At 38.1% G+C, this 22,879-nt stretch overlaps 1 protein-coding gene across 2 annotated transcripts; it reads left to right on the plus strand.

Moving 5' to 3' along the window:
- Window positions 1–366: 366 nt before the first annotated feature.
- Window positions 367–22,242, plus strand: SEC22A (SEC22 homolog A, vesicle trafficking protein). Of its 2 annotated transcripts, none has more exons than XM_075757067.1 (8): window positions 367–601; window positions 3,957–4,188; window positions 6,355–6,558; window positions 8,426–8,589; window positions 9,859–10,053; window positions 14,131–14,249; window positions 16,948–17,013; window positions 21,241–22,242. In XM_075757067.1, exons 3-8 carry the CDS (start codon window positions 6,377–6,379, stop codon window positions 21,439–21,441), a joined length of 927 nt encoding a protein of 308 aa, XP_075613182.1. In that variant the 5' UTR covers window positions 367–601; window positions 3,957–4,188; window positions 6,355–6,376; the 3' UTR covers window positions 21,442–22,242. The 2 variants fall into 2 exon arrangements, with proteins under 2 accessions (XP_075613182.1, XP_075613181.1); XM_075757066.1 differs by having other exon boundaries at window positions 384–492.
- Window positions 22,243–22,879: the final 637 nt, after the last annotated feature.

Consider the following 22,879-nt stretch of genomic DNA (forward strand, 5'->3'; position numbering starts at 1 on the left):
AAAGATTCAAAGAGGCGTCAAAGGTTAACCGGGCAGCCCTGTCAGGAGCGGCGGGGAATGCCTGCATGAAGCGACGCCACCATAAAGGCACAGGACCCACCGTGGGGTGGGACAGATATCCCCTTCCCCTCAGGGCGCCTGAGGAAACAGCGCCCCAGACGCAGCACCGGGGCCGCCCCGCAGCCTTGAGAGCCCCCGCCGACTGCGCCTGAGTCCGCCGAGAGAGCGATACCGACGCGGCCCACTCCGGCGCGGAGCCGCCTCAGGGCAGGCCCGGCTCCGCCGTGTCACCATGGCGACAGCCGAGCCCCGCCCCGCCCTGCCCGCGGAGCAATGGCGCGTCCGCGTCCGCGTCACGTGAACGGCGCTCCCCCGCCGGCGGGGGGGGGGGCGCGGGGCAGACGTGGACAGTACCCACAATGCTTGGCGGGAGGTGGCCGCCGTGGCCGCGCGCCGGTGCCGCCGCCGTTCCGCTCCGCTCCGGTGAGCCAGGTAGCTCGAGCCCCTCCCGCGCCGTGCCGTTGCCAGGCGACGCGGCCCGCCCGCCCGCCCGGGGCCTGCCCGCCGAGAGGGAGGGCGAGGGACGGGACGGCGCTGGAAGGTGCTGCTACAGGGCGCTGTGTATGCCCGGCGTTCCCGGGCCGGGGTCTCGGTTGCCGCCTGCCTTCCCCTTTCGGCTCCCAGGCCCGGGGCGGGAGGCAGCCGGGGCACCGCGGCACTCCCCGGGCAGGCGCGGGTCTGGTCCCGCAAAGCGAAGCGGCTTGTCACCGGTTTCTCCGCCTTCCGGGCCGCCGCCCCGCCGGGGGCTGCCGTGCGCTGGAGGGTGGCAGCCCGGCCGCTGGAGCCGCAGGGGCCTCCGCGTGTGTTACCGGCCGGGACGAGAGCGCGTGCACCGGCTGCCTCCCCGCTCGCCCCTCGGGGGTTGCCGCTGGCAGCGAGCGCTGGGTGCAGCGGGCAGCTCCGGTGCAGGAGGCCGCCCACGGCAGCTCGGGCCTCGTCGTGAGCGTCGTTGTGCAGCAGAAGGCTGTCGTGGCGGGGACCTGGCGCCGGCCTGCCTGGCTGCGTAGGCATCGACGGTTTTGTGTGAAGCTTTGCCGTCTGAAGCAGTGCGAACCCGTTTAAGACACTAAACACGTTGCTTCTTCCTGCTCTGGCTGCCGTTGCAAATAGTGCGAATGATCCTGTTGAAGCTGCCCTATAAGTAGGGGTAGATGGAAGGGCTCAAGTTCCCGGGCTTTGGGATGCAGCTTGTTCTCTTCCCTTAGTTTTTCAGAGTCTTGATTCTGTTTCCGAGATTACTTCTTCGTCTGCTTTATGGGAAGGATTATATGGGCTGGTGGTTTAGGATTATTTCCTTGTCTGATCATACCTGGCGATGTCAAAGTGGCTTTATTTGTTGTGTCCTTCTGTAGTGCTGTAGTTTGTAATACACATTTCTGAAGTATGCTGTAGAGTAGAAAAATTAAGACTCCTGCCTGCATAATGCAGCTGTCACAACCCTCAAAAGTGGGGGACAATAAATTCTCCAATGCTATTTTGTGTACTTGAAGTAAGCACAGAAACTGTATCTTCATTCTGCATCAAGCAGGTGTGCAGCTTGCAGCTGCTCCCCAATTTTACATTTTATGGAAGGTTATCGTGAGAGGCAGACATCCTGGCAAGAAATGCCTTGATTAAATTGGTGCTGAAGGCTGGCAGGTGCGGGAGGGTAGGCTTATCATTACACTAGATCTGCTTAGAATCTCTCAATTTTTGCGAAACTAGGCTGTTCTTAAAAAATTGAAGTATCCTGAGCAAACCATATTCACAGATCACTTTCAAAGACTTACTTGTAAAAAAAAGTTATGAAAGACATCAGATAGGTATAAACCAATTATTGTCAGATCACAAATTGGAAGATCAATTTGTTACAAAGGAAGAGTGGAACATATACCACTGTCTAGGACTTTTCTAGATGTTGCCTCAGGACCAGATGCCATCATAACACACAAACAAATGAAGTGATAATTGAATCTGTCTTACAGAAAAAAGTCCAGTAAAACAGGCTCTGGTTTCCATCATCTGAGTTTTCCTGTTCATGGGAGGGAATGAAACTGAAGCCATATATGCTAATTCCTTTTTGTGAAAGCAGTGGAGGTTGACACATGTATAATAAATTAGGGATGGTAGAGTAACAGAAGAATGACCGTTCTAGTTGACTCATATCTGTCTGTGGCCAGCTTTCTCCATGTTCCTCTTTCCCATGAGTTCCCCCAGTCCGCATTGGCAGGAAGGGCTGTGAAGCATCAGTGTAAGGGGAAATCAGTAAAGATGGGCTAGAAGCAGAAGCACGCAGGGAAATGTAAGAATAGCGCAAGTGTGGAGTGACACTTCCATGGGGTACTCTCCCTCTTGGTCATCATTTGAGGGTCAGAATCTTACTGAACAAAGGGTGGTGCTTTGGTTTTAATAACCCTTGTAGTTTTTCGTGAACTTTTCCAGTTGCCTCATGAATTCCCATAATGTCTTAGCGTTGACAACCTCCTGTGACAAGCAGTTCCCCTGGCTAACTGCGTGTTTTGTGAAGAACCATCTGTGGTACCTGTGAACCTAACACCTGCCAGTTGGATTTGATACTCCTCAGTTCTGTCATAGAAGGAGATAGCGAACCCAGTCCCTGCTCATTTCTATCTACCTGTACTGGATTTATAGACCGTTTGTAGTGGAACTACAGTCTTTTGTAATCTTTATGTGTTTGATGGATATAGGATTTTTAGAGAAGAACCTATGAAATTTGTAGTGGTATAGTTAATTACTTTGTGCAGTTTTGAATAGATGTTTAAAAAAGACATTTAAAGATAGTCCTAAAAACACTAACATATCTTTAATGTTTTTTCTTCAATTTCTACCTATATAAGTCTATATCAAATTTACCACTTGGCTCCTTCTGCAGAGCCTTATTGTTTTGAGAGCCGAGTAAAGTACTCCTTCGTTTTGAAGATTTAGTAAACTTTTTCTCTATATTAATACCTTTTCAAGTAAGGCTGAATGTTTTGTTACAGTATAGGTATTACACATCTCTATACATATGTGTGATCTTGCAATCAAAGTGATTTTTCTTTTACTAGCTTCATTTTTTTAGATAGCTTTCTGATTCCACTGTTAGGAAGCTGAGGAAAAAGAACATATTTTCACTGGGTGGGTTTTTAAGATGATAGTATCAACACCTAATTGATTGGTGATCACTGTGCACGCAGTTTTTACCTTGTCTGATGTCATAGTACACAAAGAGATTTGGTAGGTTTTAATGGAGGCTTACCTTCTGTTAGACTAATTTCTCTAAATGTAAGTAGGAGTTTTGAAGAAAGTAACCATTTTTGTTCTAGGTTTATACAAATATTTATTTAGATATAGAATAAACACAAAAATTGAAAGAATACCTCTAAAGGGGTCTTTATAATTTGCTTTGTCTGTTGTCTCTGCATACATGCTGTTGTTAATGGCGTTTAGATTCTTTGTTCTTAGTTGTGGTAAAGCACCTGTTGTTAGATTGAATATTGAAAATCATAATGCTTTGGAAATACAGATGTGATTGTGTTGTATTATGTTCCTGAAGTCTTCAGGTTTCTGATCAGAGGAAATTATAGATTAATTAAACTTAGTGTATGAGGTGAATGATGGGATTCAGAGTCAAAGGTTACATTACCCTGAGTTGCTCGTGTGCTGCACAGACAGATACATATTTCCCATTTTAAATGGCTGCAGTGATGGGACTTTGTCAACTTCACTTAAAGAACATAGAAACATTTTGATTTTTCTATTATTCTAGTTTTCTTTTTACTTGAGTACCTCTGAGTAATCTCCCTGGGGTGTGTTCAGGCCTTTCTAAAAAGCATGCCCTCACAAAAACAGCGGAAGAATATTGTTAGCCATTAAATACATTTATTAACTTTTTGTGTCTGTTCTTATCTCATCAGATAGCTCAACATGAACTTTAACCATCAAGATCATTTAAAAAGTGAACAGAACAATATTTTTCTTGCTGAGAGCTGTCTACAGGATTCTGAGTTTCTCCTGCAGTGCTGTCTGATTCACTGCCTTTTCTGAAAACAGGACATGGAGCTGTGTTCCTTTCTTCACATTAGGTGCTAATGAAGTTATTTGCTTCATCAGAGGAAATGCAGATCCATGAAATTACATTTTGTGCAAGTAAGTTAACAAGGGGAATTTTAAACTTTGCTATCACATCATTGTTCTTATGTTTATATTGATAGAGCTCCCAGAAGTCCCTTTCAGGATCGAGTTCCAAGTGGTAGAGGTGGTTTTTGTTGGAGAACCATTACAATTTAAAGCTCCTGTGCAATTTTGTCATGCTCTTGAGCTGCTGCTGTGGTTATGTGGTTAGCAGCATAGTTAAGAAAACGGGTGCCACATGTGTTCCCTGTGAATTGTCCTGCTGGGAGCATGTGCATGACCTCAGATAGAGATAGGTAAAAGTTTCTAGAACCGCAGGTTTAGTTTCTAGAATGCTTCACTCCAGCAAGCTAATCTAGAGCGAGTCCTACAGTTGTTTTGTTTTCTGTGTTTGTGTCCAGCTGATCAAAGCACTTCGTACAACAGGGAATTCTGTAGCGAAGTGCTGAAATAACAAGCCTACCTGATAAAAGCCCAGAGGTATTCAGCAGAGTACAAGCAACAGTGGCTTCTGCTGTTATGACTTTGGTGAAAGTCTGATGTGCTATACAAGTAAAATACAAGGGTATTAATTTGGAATTTGTTTAGCTAATGTGATGCATCTCAAAGCAGGTTGAAGTTTGCTGCTGAAGCTGAATTTCTTAAATTGAAAATTACCACACATTTTCAATGTTTTCATTATTATATGCCTCTTTCTCTCTGAGGAGTAAATACCCTTGAAAAACCTGAATATTGATTATTATTCAGTAAGTATCCTGATGTATATATAACCTCTATTTTCTCTATTTCCTCTCTTTTATGAAGAGGCAGTGCTATTTTGGGAAAATTGGGATTCTTAACTTTTCAGAATACAGTCCTTCAGTAGCTAAGGCTTGTAAAGCACCCTTAATGTCATAATTTGAAAGGTGCTGTAAACATGGCAGTATTGCACACAAAAGCATATTTCAGCTGTATTCAGAAATCTGTTTTCTTTTGCAGTTAGTGACTCTATGTAGCTTGGGTAGCATTGTCTGAAGGAGGCAAAAATCTATTTTTTTCATAATTTCTTAAGTGATAGGTGTAGTATATGGTAGGAGTCTGCAGAGCAGTGTTAAGAGTTGAGGAAGTGTTTGCTTTTGGCTTCATATAAATTCTAGCAGTTTGCCCACTCATAAGAGGACAAATTTCTGTACTGATACTTAGCAGATAAGTAAATCCTTCTTTTAATGCTTGTCTTGCTAATCTTTTGGATGCTTTGATTTAACGTAAGGTTTTGAAGAACTTGAAGGTTTTAAAAATGTGTCTTCAGTCTTGAAAGACTGTCTGCAGGCTGTGTGTTTATACTGTTAAATATCTGCTATAAATTTTCTCCTTCTGATTGAGAAATGCTTTAATATACAACTTTTTAAAGTTTTAACTGTTATGCTTTGAAAATGAAATACTGTAAAAGCATGTAGGCTTTCCAAGCGCCATTTCAACCTGCTCAGTATTTGTGTAATACTGATAGACACATTTTGCAGATTTAAAGAAAATGGAGACCCAGATAAGAAGAAAGACATTTCAGGTTTAAGAAGTTCCACTGTGGGTTTGTGGGTTGGGAGAGCTGGATTACATTCCTTTCTGTCCTGATCCTTGATTTCCTATTTGAGAGTACATAAATTGTGTCAGTCTCTGTTTGTTGGGGTACTTAGGCATGCACTCAGTAACACAGTTTCATGAAAGCACATTAATATTATTGCTTGATCAAGACCTGGATCACTTTTCCATCTGGCATAGCTTTACAGTACATGCTTTTCCTCTCCAGCTGTTGTTCTTTGTTTAGACTATAATTGTTGTCTCACTAAACAAGAAGACTCACAGCTCGAAGGGTGCAAATGCTATAATAGTACCAAAGGCTAAGTAATAGTGTTTCAGTCGCCACAGGTATCTCCAGGTGAGGATTTATGGCAGTTCAGATAAAAATTTGAAAATTTCAGATTTGAAAATGTGACATTGGCTGTGCTCCTTCTTTGTAGTTCGCGTAGACTAGTAGGTCCTGTTCAGTTAGGACTCTAATCTGAGTTATAGCTGAAAATCCTCCTTGTGCCCTATTTTAAGCCTGAGCCCAGTATACGGGTTGGGAAATTTGGTTAATCACAGTTGACTCCATTATTTTTGCTTTTACCTTAATTCTTATTCCTCCTGATTTGTATTCTGTCGTAGGTTGCCATTAACTCTCTTGGCAATGTCTATGATTTTATCTGCGTCTGTGGTCCGTGTGAGGGATGGACTCCCACTGTCTGCATCTACTGATTATGACCAGAGCACGGGAATGCAAGAATGTAGAAAATATTTTAAAATGCTCTCAAAAAAACTTTCTCAGCTTCCTGACAGATGTACTCTCAAAACTGGGCAGTATAATATAAAGTAAGACTTCTCTTTTATATATTTTTGACATCCTGGGTTGTGTCTGTAAGTTAAAAAGTTAACAGTTCACATTAGAAGTGATTAATCAAACTGGGATTAATTCTTGACAGTATTTATGTATTGGAAATTGTAGAAAGATTTGTAACCTGCTCAAACTTTGGTGGAAGTTCGAGTTTGAAATAGTATTTTTATGAATATCAAAGTGCTACTAGAAATACTTTTTTAAATTTCAAGGTTGTTTCGTACATGAAAATGACCAGACCTGTTCTTTGCCATGCTAGTTCAACTACTGTTCATTTGTTTTCTCTTTTTAGTCTGCACAAATTTTAAAATGTACCCAAATACTTCCATAACCCAGTTTTTCTGAAAACTTGTGGTTAGAGTGTTATGGAATTAGGCCCTTTCATTGTACCTTCAGGATTTCTGTTGACTTCAGAGCAAACAAGCACTAAAACCGAAGCAGGCACACAGGGAGTGGGAAGAGTGGGAATGTTTTTTCTAGTGTGAAGCCAGTGCATGGTAAAGTCTTGAATGGTTGAGCGGAGCCTACCTGTCCTACTGCTCCATCCAGCACTTTCACAACAATGCTTTTTGTTTTCTCTTTACACTTCTGTGTTTTGACTTTTTGTTTTAATAACTATTCCTAAATTTTTTGAGCTAGTCAATTTGATAGTGTACCTGCATGACAACACGCATTAATAGTTCAGAAGATGCTCTTTTTTCCTGTTTGCAGCGTGAAACTTTGATTGTTGTGAGATAATTCTTTGAATCTATGTTTATCCAGAATTTTGTTTTGTATGTGACCTTTCTCCTTCATATTGGTAACTAGGTGCACCTGTGTGAGCTGGTAATTCAGTTGTACTTTAGTTGAGCTAAATTCTGATTCTAATTTAGATACGCTGTTTTAAATGAGATAACTGAATCCTAATGTCTAGCAAACATGTAGATGTGACAGTGGTGGAAAGTATACCAGCTGAGTGATCCTAGAAAGTGCTCAGCCTTCTCCATCTCCCATTGGTATGTGTGAGTTTCCGGCATTTCTCAGGAGTAGATCCAGCAGGGACTAAATTTTTCCAGTAATTTTTTTTTTTTTTTTAAAAACCTCAGCTGTAGTTGGCTTGTAAACTGATCAGCTTAAAAGAAACTTCTAAGAATGAGACATAAGGCTTAGGACATTTTTTATTACTTTTGTCTTTGACTAATAGTGTAACTTCTCCATCAAGATTTTGAATACATTTGAATGTGTCAAGAAAACGTGCACTCTAATGAATTGCCTACATGCAATAGTATTTTCAAAACTGTCCCTTTCTATTTTCATATTTGCCATCTCTGGTCATCCTTGCAGCTGTCTTTGGAGAATGATGCATCCCGTATTGTATGGAACAGGTTTATTTCCTCACATACTTTAGAAAGAACTAACTGCCCTCCCCCACCAATTTGAAGATAAGTTTTTTGTATTTTTGGGATGCACCAGATCACATAATTCTGCTATTGAGATGAATGAAAAGCTATTATGGGACAAACCTGCTGTGTTTCTGTATCCCAAAAGCTTTATGTTATTTTCTATTCCTTGTATGTAAAAGTGTGTAGATATGTATACACACACACACACACATATATACATACACGTGTATGTATTAACACAGCTTCTCATATGATCGTACAATGTGATGTTAAAGTAAAATATTGCCTAGAAGTAAATAGTTTTTCTTCTAGAATAGCATTGGACTTTTCAGTAAACATTCATTCCTTTGCTACCCCAGAGCAGTTTTTGCTTTTCTGATTATAGAATATGAGATCAGACTAGCGAAGCAGCTGATTACCTGCATTTAAATTTTAAATTTTGAATTTGTTGTCTCAATTATAGCTTTATAAGTTCTCTGGGAGTAAGCTATATGATGTTGTGCACTGAAAATTATCCCAGTGTTCTGGCTTTCTGCTTCCTGGATGAGCTTCAGAAAGAGTTCATCACTACCTACAATATGATGAAGACAAATACTGCTGTCAGACCGTACTGTTTTATAGAGTTTGGTAAGGATCTGACTTTTTTTTCCCTTGACACCAAGACAAATGAGTATTTAAATAGATGTGCAACTTAATGCACACAAAACAAAAATGTCCAAGGCAGTTTATAGCTGTGTTTCAGGTGGATTTAGAATCTGATTTAACTCCCATTAGAATCAATAAAGCAGTACTTCTGTGGGCATTAAATTAGGTTACTAGAGTTTTATCCAGACTTGTTTATAATCTTTTTCTTCATTCCATTAGGTTTTGGTTTAAGCCTTGTGTGACCAAGTCTGGAGTTCATCTTCTCCTAGTTAATAATACTAGGAGTTGTTTGACTTCATACCTCTTGAAATACTTAACCTGTAAAGGCATTGAGCTTCATAAATATCTTAAGTAAAAGATTGCATTTTCATGTTTGCTCTTAGCTGTGCTGTAATTTTTGTTCAGTACATGAAAGGGGGAGATTTTTATTTGTTTTATGATATAGTGAAGCATTTAATCTTATGTCATACAAGCTCCAAATACAGCTAATCTTATATATACCAGATAACAGCTGTTACGGATTGCATTAATATCAGTTGCTTTAATACTATATGCTAGGCAGTTATTTTAAATATTCTTATAAAAAGCATTAGAGCAAAAAGAACTGCAGTTTTAGAAATATGGGGGAAGTTATTCCACTTGCTTAATTCCTGTCTATAATTCAGTCAGGCAATTTTTAACAATTTCTATACAACATTGTTGTCTTCCTTACGAAGATTTCTATGAACACTCCGGTGGTGTTTTTTTTTTTTCTCAACGCTGCCTTTGTTCTACTAGTTGTTAAGTTAGAATGTAGGTCTATTATAGTCTATACCTGTATAATGTGGTGTTAATTTTCTCCACCTGAATATTTTGCAAGCACGTTTCATGCTCAAGTAAGTTTATACTTGAATGCAGGAGTTAATTATTTCATAAGGATGTTTACTAAAGTAATGGAAAAGATAGAATAAGTGCAATAAATCCATTGTATTAGCAATACGTTCAGTCTCATGCAGTGAAAAGTCATTAGTTTATTCACAGTTATTAAGTAATTAGATTTCTGGAGCTTTTTTTTTTTACTGCAGAATTAAATAGCCTGTGATATATTAGTCACAAAACAGAAATAGTATGAAAAAATCCAAGATAAATACAAGCATTTCAAACAATATGTTTCAATTCATGAAGTATGTAGTACATAAAGCTGCATGGTCTTGGATTATTTAATTAACAAAACTCCATAAGGATATACCTTTTTATTTAAATTTTACACAGATAATTTCATTCAGAGGACCAAACAGAGATATAACAACACACGTTCTTTGTCAACAAAGATGAATCTTGCTGACATGCAGACGGAAATCAAACTGAGACCACCTTATCAAATTTCTCTGTCAGAACTTGGTTCGGCTAATGGGTTTGCACATTTATCTGTGGCAGAATATAAGGGTACTGGTAAGATATCTGCAGGTAAGTTTCAGTCTTCTGTTTTTGTATCCTTAAATGAGACAGATGCAGGGTAGTAGAATTAATCTTTGATATTCTTTTCTTTAAAAAAAGCTTTTTCACTGTGATGTTCTTAAAGCATAAAGCTGCCATGACTTTATGTGTATTTTAGCTTAGATGTCTTGTTTTGTCCTCTGCTCAAAGTGCATATCTTTCCAAGGCACTCAGAGAGAGAAATGAGTCTATTCAATGGACTGCTTTATTGAAGGAAAAAAAAACCCCAACCCTGCAGGAAAATAAGCAAATGAAGATGAGCACTTAAGAAGATGATCTTCTTTCTTTTTCTGACCTTTTTTGTTATTTCTGCCCAGTAAAACCCCGTGATGACATAAGCCAAGAGCATAGTGTCAGGGGTTAGAGCAGCTGGAGGGAGAAGCGTCACTTTAGGAAGCATCTGTGATGGTGAAAATCCAAAGAGCTGGGCTGACTAAAAGATGTACTCTCTTAAATAAGTGCCTTGTGTATGATGTTAATAATAACAATTTTGTATATACTTGTCACGTTCGTTTAAGTAGTCATTCATTTTTTAAAACTTTAATTTATTTCATTTGGGAGGTAAATATGGAATTGTGTGGTTGAACTGGGTTAAAGGTTTGTGCTATTGAGTGAATGCTCTGAATCAGTTTGAGGCCCACCTTTAGATGTTTCCCAGCAGGACAGAAAACTTGAAACTCGCCAAGTCCTTGCACATCTGCAATTGACATCATCTGATTTCAGTCTTCCAAGTTTAGTGAAGCAAAATGATAAATAGATTAAAAGGAAGCATTGATTTTAATTAGTTGATATCTTCCCCTTTTTTCCCCAAAGTACCTATGGCTGTAAGGCTAGTTAGTTATCCTGGGCATAGACCGATGCTGTTCGCTTTACAGTGTCATGGTGAAAATTGCAATTATAAATCTAAACACTTCCTACAGGTCTGCAATACAAGAGATCAGCTTGATTTTGTGCCATTTGTATATATTTTTATATATATATATATATATGAAAACAGGATTTCTTTGCCAGTGTATTATCCTAATTACTTTGCTTACTCGTAAGATTCTAAACTACTTTCTACTAAAGATGAAAACAAAACAAAATCGCTAGGGTGCACTATTTGTACTGCTGGGGCCCCGACCCCGAGAATTCTTGGTGCTATGAGACAACGTAGAAATAGCTTACAATCTATGTATTTGCAATTTAACAGTATTAGAGATAGATTCTGGAAAATTAATAGAGGAAAAGCGTGAAGCTGTTTAAATTATTTAGAAGAGTAGAATCTTTTAAGCAGCACTGTACATACCTTTAATCATCTACTGCTTCTATGTGTGGGCTGTTTTTAAAGGTATGTAATGCTGTGATACCATTCTTTTCCCACTTGTGATGCTTTCATTGTTGTTACGTTTTAATGTTCTGGTGTAATCCTGACTTGTGGAAAAGGTTATGGTGCCAAAAGTGGCAAATGGTTAACTCTGAAAGTTGTCTAGATTCAAACTTCCTGCAACTGAAAACAGAAAAAAACAATAAGCATAAGAGAATTCAGCCTGTGTCAAAATTTGCTGTATTTTTAAAGTTGTCTGTGTAGTGGGAGATAAGGTTTTTATCACTTTTCTGAGTAATAGTGTTGGAAGATCATATGAGCCTAAATTAAAATGCATAAGGACCGTTTCCCTTTTTACTGTAAAGTAAAATAATAATTCACAGATGATCAAATTTTTTTTCCGCCTACCTGTCCACAACTTGTCTTACAGAAGCAGTTCTGTTGTCCTCTTTTCTTTCCATGTTGACTTTCTTCTGCTTTTTTTTCCCCTTTCAGTTACTTTTAACTTTCTTCTTCCTCTGAATTCCATAGATCTCTCTGTTCAGTTATCCACTTCCTTCCTTGAATTGCTGTAGAAACTCACCATCAAAGGGCTGTGCATTATGAGGGGTTTGCACTTTGCTCCTTCTTCAGTTCTTCAAATTTTAGATGCTAATGAATAACAGTGTCTTTTTTAGCAAGTCTGCTAATAGTTTAGTTATTCTTTACATTCATTGCTTCTCTCCACCCTAGAAAAGAACTTCCTCTGGATGTTTGCTACCCACTCGGTTGGCTAGACTTCAAAGTTTCTCCTTTGTTCTAAGGACAAATTTTCACAAAAAGATATGGTTTGCCTAGTGTAATTTCCTGAATAGGCTGTTCTGTTAAAAAACCATGACTTGCTGTAAGTGAATTACGTATGTTAAATCGAGTTGGATAGCATGCAGAGGTAGGAAGTTAGGTAGATGCAAATCTTGTTTTGTGACACAGAATAGCAGAATTTGATGGCTTGGTTTTGGCTGTGCTGATGAAGGATTGTCTGTTACGTGCTCATACTTGTCATTGGATATGTATCGCGGTCTAGTGTCTCGGCCTCTTAAATTGTTAAAGTAATTGAAAATAGCAGCCTTTCTCCTTTAGCGAAAGCTGCGCTGTGTAGTGAGGAATAGGGGTAATTATTAATGCGTGAAGCAGAAAGAGAGAAAAGTTAGTATTTTATGATCCTTCATAGACTGTCCTGATTTAGCTGACAAGAGTCTTTATTTTTCCCTTCATGGTTCTCAAAGAGGTGTTTTAAATACTGATTTAACACACGATGTTTTAAAGTTACCCTGCTACATGGGAAAATGAAATTGTCTGGAGAGATGTGCATGGAGAGCAGTGAACTAGTTTTATCCACCAGTTAATGAAATGCAATGAGTTTTGGCTAAAACCAGTCACATACACCTTCAGCTTTTTGACACTCTTTAGATGAGATGGTTTAAAAAAACCAAACCAAAGTAACCAGTTACGAGTCACTGAAAAAGAATGGTTTGGTATGCAAATACCATATGTAACCTTAACTGAGTGATTGCTGGTAGCGTTCCTCTAATATGCACTACTGTTAGAAAAGCAATAAGCTCTGAAAGTTAAACACGGATTATGCTTTTGTTTAAAAAAACCCTGATTACACCATTAAATTCAGCACAAATGAGTTAACTAATTTGGTGTTTTATTTTTAAGTTATCACACACACATAATTAGGCAGCCCTGTCTGTTTACCAATGTGAAATAGCTTCTGTCATTTTTTTCTTTAGGTTCTGTAACGTCATAAACTGTTTGGAAAGCCTTTGTCCTGGATCTGCGCAATGCAAACAACCAGGATTGACACCCCTCTCTCTATTAATGTTACAGTTCATTAACCTCATTGTTCACATCGTTACACTTCGTTGATTTGAACAGAATGATTTAAGTATGGCTCAGCAGTCCTATTGTTTTCCCAGTGTTTCCTAGATTGTTAAGAGTTTTGCATTGTTTTTTTCATATTTGCTTTCCGTTATTAGTTATGGAAAGGGTGAGTAATGAGGAACATACACAACTCTTCTGTAGTAGTGACCCTAGCTAAGCCTGAAAGAGTGGGTGTACGTGGAAAGAAAGCGTGCTTTAATTTTAGCGTGTTTTGTGAGAGACTTCTAAGCACTATCTGTAAGTTCCGTGTAAGGTTGTAATACAGATATTAGCTTAGTTTCAAAGCTGTCTTGTTACGTGTGTCTTTGGTAGCACTTGATGGCTGTATTTTTTAAGGTAGGGGCCTCAGTGTTCCATTCAGCAAACAAACTAAATCAGTCTCGATAGCTCTGCTAATGCATTTGCGTTAAAGAAAAGTGGAGGTTGTGAGAGGAGCTCTTAAGTACGTGACTTATTAGCAGGCTACTAATTGTAGGCAAATTTCACTAGGAAGTGCATCATTTGCCATCGATTTCGTGGCATGTTTGAGCAGCTTTCAGTACCATACTGAATAAACTGAATGTATTGAGTTAAAAGCTAAGTAGAATAAGACAATTATTTATGTGAATTGAAGGAAAGTATACTTTTGCTAAACCTTGTGTTGAAATATTTCAAATGTTTCTTGTTTTGAGAAAAAAAGATTGCTATTTTGTGGTTTGCTTCAGTGAGCTCTTCTTGGGCTAGAAGCCACTGAAAAATGAGATTACTGTTTTACTAAATTTCTAAAGACATTGCTTTGACCTTTGATATCTTTTTTTCGATCTTTTGCTTTGCAGCTCCTCATCAGCGTCTGGAACCTGTGACTCTGCCAGGGATTGTCTCATTTGTGCTTAGTTTGTTATGTGGGGCTTTGAATTTAATTCGTGGCTTTCATGCCATAGAAAGTCTTCTACAGGTATTGTACATTTTTATGAATTTAAGAGTTAGGTGTCACCGCAATCACAATATCACCTTAGAAGATGCTTGCTATATGAACTAAGTCTTGCCAGTTTTATTTTCAGAAATATTGATGGTGAGGTCAGACCTCTGTTTATGAAACCTGTATTGTTTGTGATCTCTGCATCCTTCTTGAGTGTGATGCATCATTCATTGAGGCTGTGAGTTTCAAAAGCAGTAGAAGGTGGGTGGTCGACTCCTTCCCTAGGTACCTTCGTAGCAGTGAGAATGTGAACATAATGTTCTGTTTTCTAAATTTATCTATGATATGAGACGTTTAATTTTAATAGATGTTATTTAAAACACTTGAGAGAAATGAGGAACAGCTTTGAAAATCTGGCCAGTTTTGTTGAAAGGTCCATGGAGCAAGGGTCTTTAAACAGGTTTTGTAAAATTGGGGGTTTTTTAGAAAGGTTTTTTTTGGTTTTGTTTTTAATAAACCTTCTTAAGCAGGATGCTTATTTCTCTGCGTATGCTGAAATGATTAATGTAAGGGAAACTGTCAATGGATTTCTTCTAAAAAAAAAAATAATCCCCCAAACCAACACCCACCCTCCACCCAAATAACCCTCCCAACAAACATTTATTTGCTTTATGTGAACTCTCTGCTCTGACCCTCCCTATTTCTTGTGCTAGTTGTATTCTCATTGCTGCAGTGCAAATAATAGTGGTGAATGATTTCAAGCAATTCAAGTGAATATGCTGGTAGTGCTTGCAAGCACATGCAGAAAGTTCACGTGTGACCACAAAAAAAGACGTACTGAACATTAAATGGCTCTACTGTTGTGGCAATGCAGGTAGAAACTAAAAATCCCATACAAGTTTTCTGAAAGAAAATGGGAACCCTCCTGTTTGGTTAATAGATAATCTTTTTATTCTAACATATATCTGAACTTTATAACTGCAATGCTTTTGATACCTAATGGAGTTTTTAGGGAAGTAAGGTAAAGAAGATGACCTGTATTCCAGTTGTCTTTTATAATTATTGATATATGTAAAGATTTAATAAAGCAGTAATGTTTGAGGCCTCAGCATTTCCTGAAAACTAATGAATAGATGAACAAGGCTAATAAAAGTTTTCTATGCTAGGTCCTTCTTTTGAGTTGTTTGTAGTTTGTTTTTTAAAGAAAAATCCAGAATGAAATAGTGAACATACATCTCGCTCTTATCCCTAATTAGTTTTTTCTGTGTTATCACACTTCTCTCAATTTATAAATAGGAATGAATTTAAAGTACACTGTAGTATGAGTGGTACTGAACAGAATTCTACCATTTAGTGTCATGTCTCTAGAACTTGTTTTGTTACCTTTCCACAGCTATTTTTTTCAAAAGGAATGCCAGTGTTAGATTAACCTGTTTAACTGGTGATACGGCAGCCAATTCATTTTATTCTATATGTTATTGCATCTGGAGGTAATAGATGGCAGTACAGATGGAAGATATTTTTTTCGTTACTGACAAATGAGGCACACTAAAAATCCATTAAAATTTCTCATAGTTTATTGTGGAAAAATCCACAAGGTTTAGGGAGAACTAATCCACAGTGTGATTAATGGAACTTTTCTGAGAAATCATTCAAAAGCTTCTCTCTGAATTAGTGTTTCCTTTATAATCAGTGTTCTTATTTGGGTGTTAGCAAAACTCTGTTACAATCTGTAACTATACTCCAGCAAATATGCAGTGGCACTGAGGCAAAGATTTACGGATGGTTAAGGACTGTACTGCATTGTGTAGCTAAGTTTTATGTGCAGACATACTAACTTTTCCCTAGTCAACACTGTAGATGCAAATGCTTCACACTGAACATACTCTGAGCAGAAACAAGTTGTAGTTCTGAATGGATCACCTTCTTAAAATGAAATTTGCATTCAAGGAAGAACATTTGCATGAGTACCCATTGTTTTCATGGGTTAGTTTTTGATTGTCGCAGATGGTTGTTGGAAATGCGGTTAGAATAATCACTGAGCACGTAAATTTATTCTGCTCGGCTCTGTAGAAACTGCAACAACCTGTTTGAATAAGTTAGAAGGTATTTTTTTATTGTTGTTTTTTAAACACATAGTGGAAAGATCTGTCACTTCAAGTAATTTTTTCCATCTTTTCCTTCAAGAAAACTTAATTTTCCAATAATGTCTCTCTGATAAATTCATGGGGTTTTGTTTGCTCTCACAGCACAGCCATGAAGGCAAGGCTGCCTCCCTTATTTTCTGTGTGGGATTTTACCACACCCTAGTGGGCAGTTCGTGTCTTTCCCTTTTGCCTCCTTTCCGTTTTGTGAACCTGGAGGAAGGCACAGTTCTACAAAGTTGGTGTTAAAGGTAGTTACCAGTGTTTAGAGTTGAATTTTCAAAGGCATCTGTAGAAGGTAAGTGTCAGTGTCAGAGCTGGAGTTCCTTTAAGGCTTTTGAAAATCTCAGCATTAGTTGTCTGTTGTGAATAAACATTTTGGTCTGATTCCATATCACAGTGGATTTTTTCCAGGCATATAAGTAAGCAATAATTAGTGCTAATTCCTTTGATTTGGTGTAGTACAGGAATTATTATAAATCTCTATGTGAGACTATTTTAACATACAATAATGAATAACTTTCATACTGTAAATATCTGGTATTTCAATGAAACATTGTAAAACATGGCTTTTTGTTTTATTTTCACAGAATGAAGGTGAAGATTTCAGCTATGTAATTGCATTTTTTCTTGGAACAGCAGCGTGTTTGTACCAGGTGTGTTCTTCTGCTTGCATAATTCACTAGAGTTTAGAAACATTACTCAGTCATGCATAAATGTCATCATGTTTTCTTAAATGTCACAGGTACTTGAATAGGGCAATTACAAAAATAATTTCTGTTCTGTTTTATTTCATTAATCATAAACTATCATATGGTAGGTTGAGACAAAGAGCTTCTGTTTGCTGGCATTTTTTTCCAGTTAGTTGATTAGGAGATTTGGTATACTTTTCTGTCTGGAGCTTACAATTTATCTTTAAAGTCACATGGAAGTTATATCATTTCCTTAAAGTAATAGTTTCATAGTTGAAGTAAATCTAAACATCTGAACAGATGCCTTACTGTTTCTTTCCTTTGGGAAGATTTGAAGTAAATACAGTAATACCTAGGCACTACACCCCAGAATTTTCCTCACTTTGTAGATTATTGTGCATCTCCTTCTTTCTGAAAGCTTTCAGCCACTTTCCACTATGTTTTCCTTCTCCTGTCTAATGTTTCACGTGGCATTTCAGGTCTCTAGGTTTTCCATTTCTGCCTCTAAATTTGACTTTCCTGTATAATTTGTAGCAAGGAGTTCTGGTGTCCATTAGGATTTGTCATTCAGTGGCACTGCTGTTATGTTTAGCTATAATGTCTGTCATGCTCAATTGCTGTTATTACAATTCTTTTAACTTTTCATCTCCTGCACGTGGAATATGCGGTTTCTACTTGTTTCCATGTGCTGATGTTTAGTATAGTGTCAAACTGTAGAATAAAATAATGTCTCATGATTTTCCTTTTATATCAACCTTTCTATCAGTCAGCCTTTTGTCCAGGTACCTGTAATCTCCATTCTCTGTATCTATCAAAATGTCACAGTACAACTTGTGTTCCTTACCACTTGTTGACTTTCTGTCAGCTTATACCTTAATTCTTCAGATTGGTGTTAATTTTCCATGCCAACAATCTGTTCCATATCAGATAAGGTGGAGCTCCTCCATTCTTTTTTTTTTTTTTTTTGTGTATGTGTGAAAAATACGCATTCTTCCCTCCTCTACCAAATTAGAAACCTTGTTCTTTATGAAGTATTCAGTTGGTGCATTGAGACATAAGGATATATGTCTTTCCCCCAATGTCTGACTTGAATAGGTTTATTTTAAAGAAAGAATCCATGCAGCTTGGAATGTAGGCTTTTTCTTAATATTCAAAATATATCTGTCAAGACTCTTGTTCTGCACCTTCTAGTGTGATTCGTACAATAAGTAATTGGTCATTTTTCAGAACTAAGAGGGCTGACAGTTCTCTGGCATGTTCTGATGTTCTTTTGCCACATTTAGGAGTTCGAGAGATTAATTCTGTATGTTGCGTGACAGCGCATTTCATTATCGTTCACCCACAAGGCTTCCATAATGTTGTATTCTCTTGTTCAGTTATTTACAACATAACAGTGTGTTTCTAATTTCCAAGAAAATGTTTGTAAACTCTGTGCAGGCAAAAAAATGCGACTTAACATGGAACAGGATGTTTTATGCTCACTAACATTCAATGTAATTTGGTCATGATCATTAGAAGCCAATAAATGCACAAACTGGAGAGTTTCTATGCCAGCTCTTTTTACATATAAAAGTGCAGCTCTTTGAACCAGGATGAGTGTCTTCACAGTCTAGCTCTAAATACCAAGAACACAAGTGAGAGTAGACAGCATGAAGAAAATCCTGTGCTACTTTTTGAAGTATTGTAGTAATACATGGGATGTATTGAGTGGCCAGTATGCTGGCATATATCTATATGTATCAAACTGAAATAATAATAGTGTTCCCTTTATATTTGCACATATGGTATGCGATCTGGATATTTTTAGATTGTCTAAGGAGAAAAGTAGCAGCTGTTCTAGCATTGTGGGGAAATGGTCCATCAGCATCTACCATATACTCTCTAAAACCTTACATTTCAAGATGATGCTATCAGTATTTAGGTTCACTTTTATGTTGAAATAAAATATAAAGCTTTAGGGCACAGTTTTAGCAGCATTAAAGCTGTGATTTTTAATTGCTTAAGGTTTTTTACATTTGGGATTATTTTATTTCTTTTTTGTACACTTGAAAGTGGCATTTTCAAGTAAACTCAAGCTATTTCATTTCTGATTTATGGCCTATTTTGCTTATCAAATTGCAACTGAGTATTGCGACACTGACAAAATAGCAATGCTATAATGTTCACAGGGTAAAATAACTAAGATTAGGAGCTTTGATAATATGTCCAAGAAGTCAAGAAATGCCTGTTCCAGTTTATCTAGAGCTGACGTATCTAGTGTTCCTCCATGGCTTCTAGTCTCTTCTGAAGAAGAAAATGTGCAAAAGTAACAATTGTCTTAGTTGTACCCGAAGTGTGAAGTGTCAGGAGTTGAGCTTTCAGTCATTTCTTAACATTTATTAAAACCAAATAAATTTTAAAAAATCAAAAATCAAAATCTTCTCTGAAGTTGCCAAGGAGCTTGTACATAAAAGCATGCTCAGTAATTGCCAAGCTAACTCTTCCCTTAAATAGAAGAACAAAAGCCCCCAGGAATTTCATACCAGCACTTGTTATAGCAAGGTGTTAAACCTACAATGTTTTGGCCTTTTGACTGGTGCTCTGTTTTGGAAGTGGCAAATGTAGCATCTTAAACCTAGACTAATGAAACGGTAAGCCCCAGAATTCATTTAAAAACAGATCTTCAGTAAAATTCACAGTCATTCAACATCATGTTGCAGAGACATTTTTAAGCTTGCATAGTATTTTTGGTTTTTTAAACCCTTGATGCTTATTAATCATTTTGATGAAGCATATCCTGACTATTTTAATCTTGGAAGCAGTTACACTTCTTCATATGTTGTCAGTGGAGGTGCCGACGCTAGGAAATTATCTGAATTCTTATTGCTGAGATACTAGTACCAACTAATTGCTCTTTTAGATGTGATTTGTAAAACTGTCAGCCCAAGTAGGTTGCATTTGCTCTGCTTAAAGTGGCCAAGCAGGTTCAGAGGAATTCCATCTAGATTCTGAAACCTGTAGATTGCTTATCTCTATAGTTTTACTTCGCTTTGGAGGAAGGACATACAAATCTTACTGACATTGTCAGTACTCGCATCTCTGAAGATAATTAAATATCCAGAAATCACAAGTAGTTTTGTTAATCATCTGAGCCACAGTTACAGTGGAAATGCATGCTTTACAAGAAAGAGGTTAAGCTTCAAATAGAGTATAAAGTAACCTCAATAAATTGCATTGTTCGTTTGTGAGTGTACAATGCTTTTGCCCTTTTTTGAGGAACATGAAAAATGAAGAAAAAAAAATTAAGTAGAGTTTTTCTGACTCTGATAAAATGTGACAAATGCCCAAGAAGAACAGAAATGACACTTAGATAATCTGATGATGAATGCTGTTAAAAAAATTTGTGTGAGCATGGTTATATATCCACTGGGAACAGATTTGGAATGCAAGGTAAGCCCAAGTGATGTTGTTACTTCCCTTGAAACACGGAAAAAGCTGTCTTCATTAGTCAGAAATGGGTAGAATCCAGAGGGGGCAAACAATTTTTTTGTGGAAGTCAAGGCAGTAGTTTGAACAACAGCAGAAGTAAAAATAACGTCCACAAAAAAGTACTGGACAGCTATGTCCTTTAGAGATGAAAACCGAGGTGAGACGCTCAAACAGATTTCAGGTTGCAACAGGGAGAAGGCAGCGTGGGAAGCTGTGGGAAACATGACAGAACTACAGTAGAGTTGTTGTGTATTTCTCTCCAAGTGGGATCCATCTTGCACCACTTGAAAAAGGACAGCGGATGTATGTGGACCTCTCCACATCCCCCAGTTAATCCTCTGCATTAACCCTAACAGGACGCTGGGTTGGTATCTGGGGAACTGCCTTGTGCTGAGTATTTCCAGCTTCAAGGGTCCTTCAGGGGACCAGAGATTGCCAGGAACATCCACTGTCCTTTGTCATGAGCCACTCATTATTGCAGGTTGTAACCCATTATTATGAGAGAACTGTTCTCAAAGAGGGTTTAATGGCAGCAAAATGTGACCTTGTATTGATATCAGGTACTTTTCACCCTTCCATGACTGCTAAATTGATACTGTCCTTACATATTGGATATAGAGCTTTACTTGTTTTGGGTTTGTAATTTCTCAGTGACCAAATGATGTTTCTTCAGTGGAAGTTATTTTCCATGTGGTAATCTGATTTCTTTTTTCTTCCTGACAGTGTTACCTGTTTGTATACCACACAGGCTGGAGGAATGCCAAATCCTTCCTGACTTTTGGGTTAATTTGCCTGTGTAACATGTATCTGTATGAACTGCGCAACCTGTGGCAGCTCTTCTTTCATGTGACTGTGGGCGCATTTTCTACCTTGCAAATTCGACTGCGACAACCACAGGGAAAGTCCCCTGATTACAATGTCTGACAAGTCCTGGAACATTTAGAGGCAGTCTTGTTCCAATGGTTATTCACTCTCAGGAATGTAAAGCTGGTCTCCAAAAGAAGCAGCTGTCTGGATTGGGCGGTTTGGTTTGGTTTGGTTTTTTTTAAATAAAGTAATGTAAGATGCCTGTGGACATTTTTCACTTGATAGTTAAACTTTTTTTTTTTTAAGAGGGACGCAAAAGAATACGTGACTAGAGGAGGAAAATGGATCATTTCCATGCGGCAAAATGTATGTACGGACACCAAGACTGGGGAATTTGTCTGGTGGCATAAAAAAGCTTCATTTGAAAGTATGTTAATGGCAGGAATGTACAGAGTATGTCTTCTGCATATCATGCAAGCTCTTCATTTCTAAAATCAATTTTGCCTTTGTGAGGCAGTAGGGGATAGGCTAAATAAATAAATAAAATAATAATAATAATGCTATTGCATATTAGCAAATTAGATTTGGAATATGTAAGATACTAAATTTTGGAATGTATTGTTTCACATTGACATATATGTGAAAGTTTTCTTAATTAAAATGTAACCTGGAAACTGTTTCTGGGGCTCAGCTTTATGGCACCTGTGGCCCTCTGTCTAGTGCTATAAATACTTTAACATTTTTTTCATTTATAATTTCCTGTTAGTTGTCCTTTGAAAGTGATCTATGTGGACAGGGTTTCTTTTTAGTAATTATTCAAAAAGTTCTACTTAACCCAGGATTTTTGCACGCTTCCTCTGTTCAAACTCTGGAAAGGTTGAAAGGAAATGGATTGGTGAGTAAATGGAGTGACTTGTACTTGTTGGACTATTGTTCTTCTTTTTATATACTTTCAGAAATGGATGAATAATTAGCTCAAACCTGAGATACAAAACTGGTGACAGGAAAATAATAAATGAGTCTCATTAGCTTAAACAAGAAAAGACCAGGGATTTTGTTTATTCTTCTGGCTTTAAGGGATGGGTGTTTTTGTGCTGGGATAGAACCTCCTTGATCTAGGCTTGTGTTTGAGAGAACTGTTGTATGCTCCTGAAGTTTGTGAGTCAGCTAGCAAACCCTAAACACTTAGAAAATAGAATAGCAACCATATAGTACTACCATCAGTTACACCGTTTTGTTTTGGTTTTTTTTTTACAATTATATGACAGTTATTTATGATGTTTCATACTGTACAAATAGATAGATATAGATAGATTTTTATGTGTGACCTGGAATCATGTAAGGGTTCACTGAGATGCTGGGAAAAAAAACCCCAACAAAACCACCACCAACAACAAAAAAGCAAGCTTTAATTGCAGGGAGGTTGCCATGCTGCTTGTGGTGTTGGATTTGGGGACTGGCAGAGTTTTGCTGTGCTACAAAGTGTTGCTCCAGGCAAATGTCCTTGGGCGTTTCATACCAAAATGTATGTGTTTCAGAAATTATTTACTGTCAG

This window comes from Balearica regulorum, chromosome 6 (genome assembly GCF_011004875.1).
Source record: "Balearica regulorum gibbericeps isolate bBalReg1 chromosome 6, bBalReg1.pri, whole genome shotgun sequence".
NCBI classification, from domain to species: domain Eukaryota; kingdom Metazoa; phylum Chordata; class Aves; order Gruiformes; family Gruidae; genus Balearica; species Balearica regulorum.

What these genes read in the sequence shown, in the direction of transcription:
- SEC22A (XM_075757067.1), top strand. Translation starts at nt 6,377, where the DNA reads ATGTCTATGATTTTATCTGCGTCTGTGGTCCGTGTGAGGGATGGACTC. An exon ending in TACTGGTAAGATATCTGCAG is followed by an intron (nt 10,054 to 14,130) that starts GTAAGTTTCAGT and finishes TTTGCTTTGCAG; the next exon opens with CTCCTCATCAGCGTCTGGAA. An exon ending in CCATAGAAAGTCTTCTACAG is followed by an intron (nt 14,250 to 16,947) that starts GTATTGTACATT and finishes TTATTTTCACAG; the next exon opens with AATGAAGGTGAAGATTTCAG.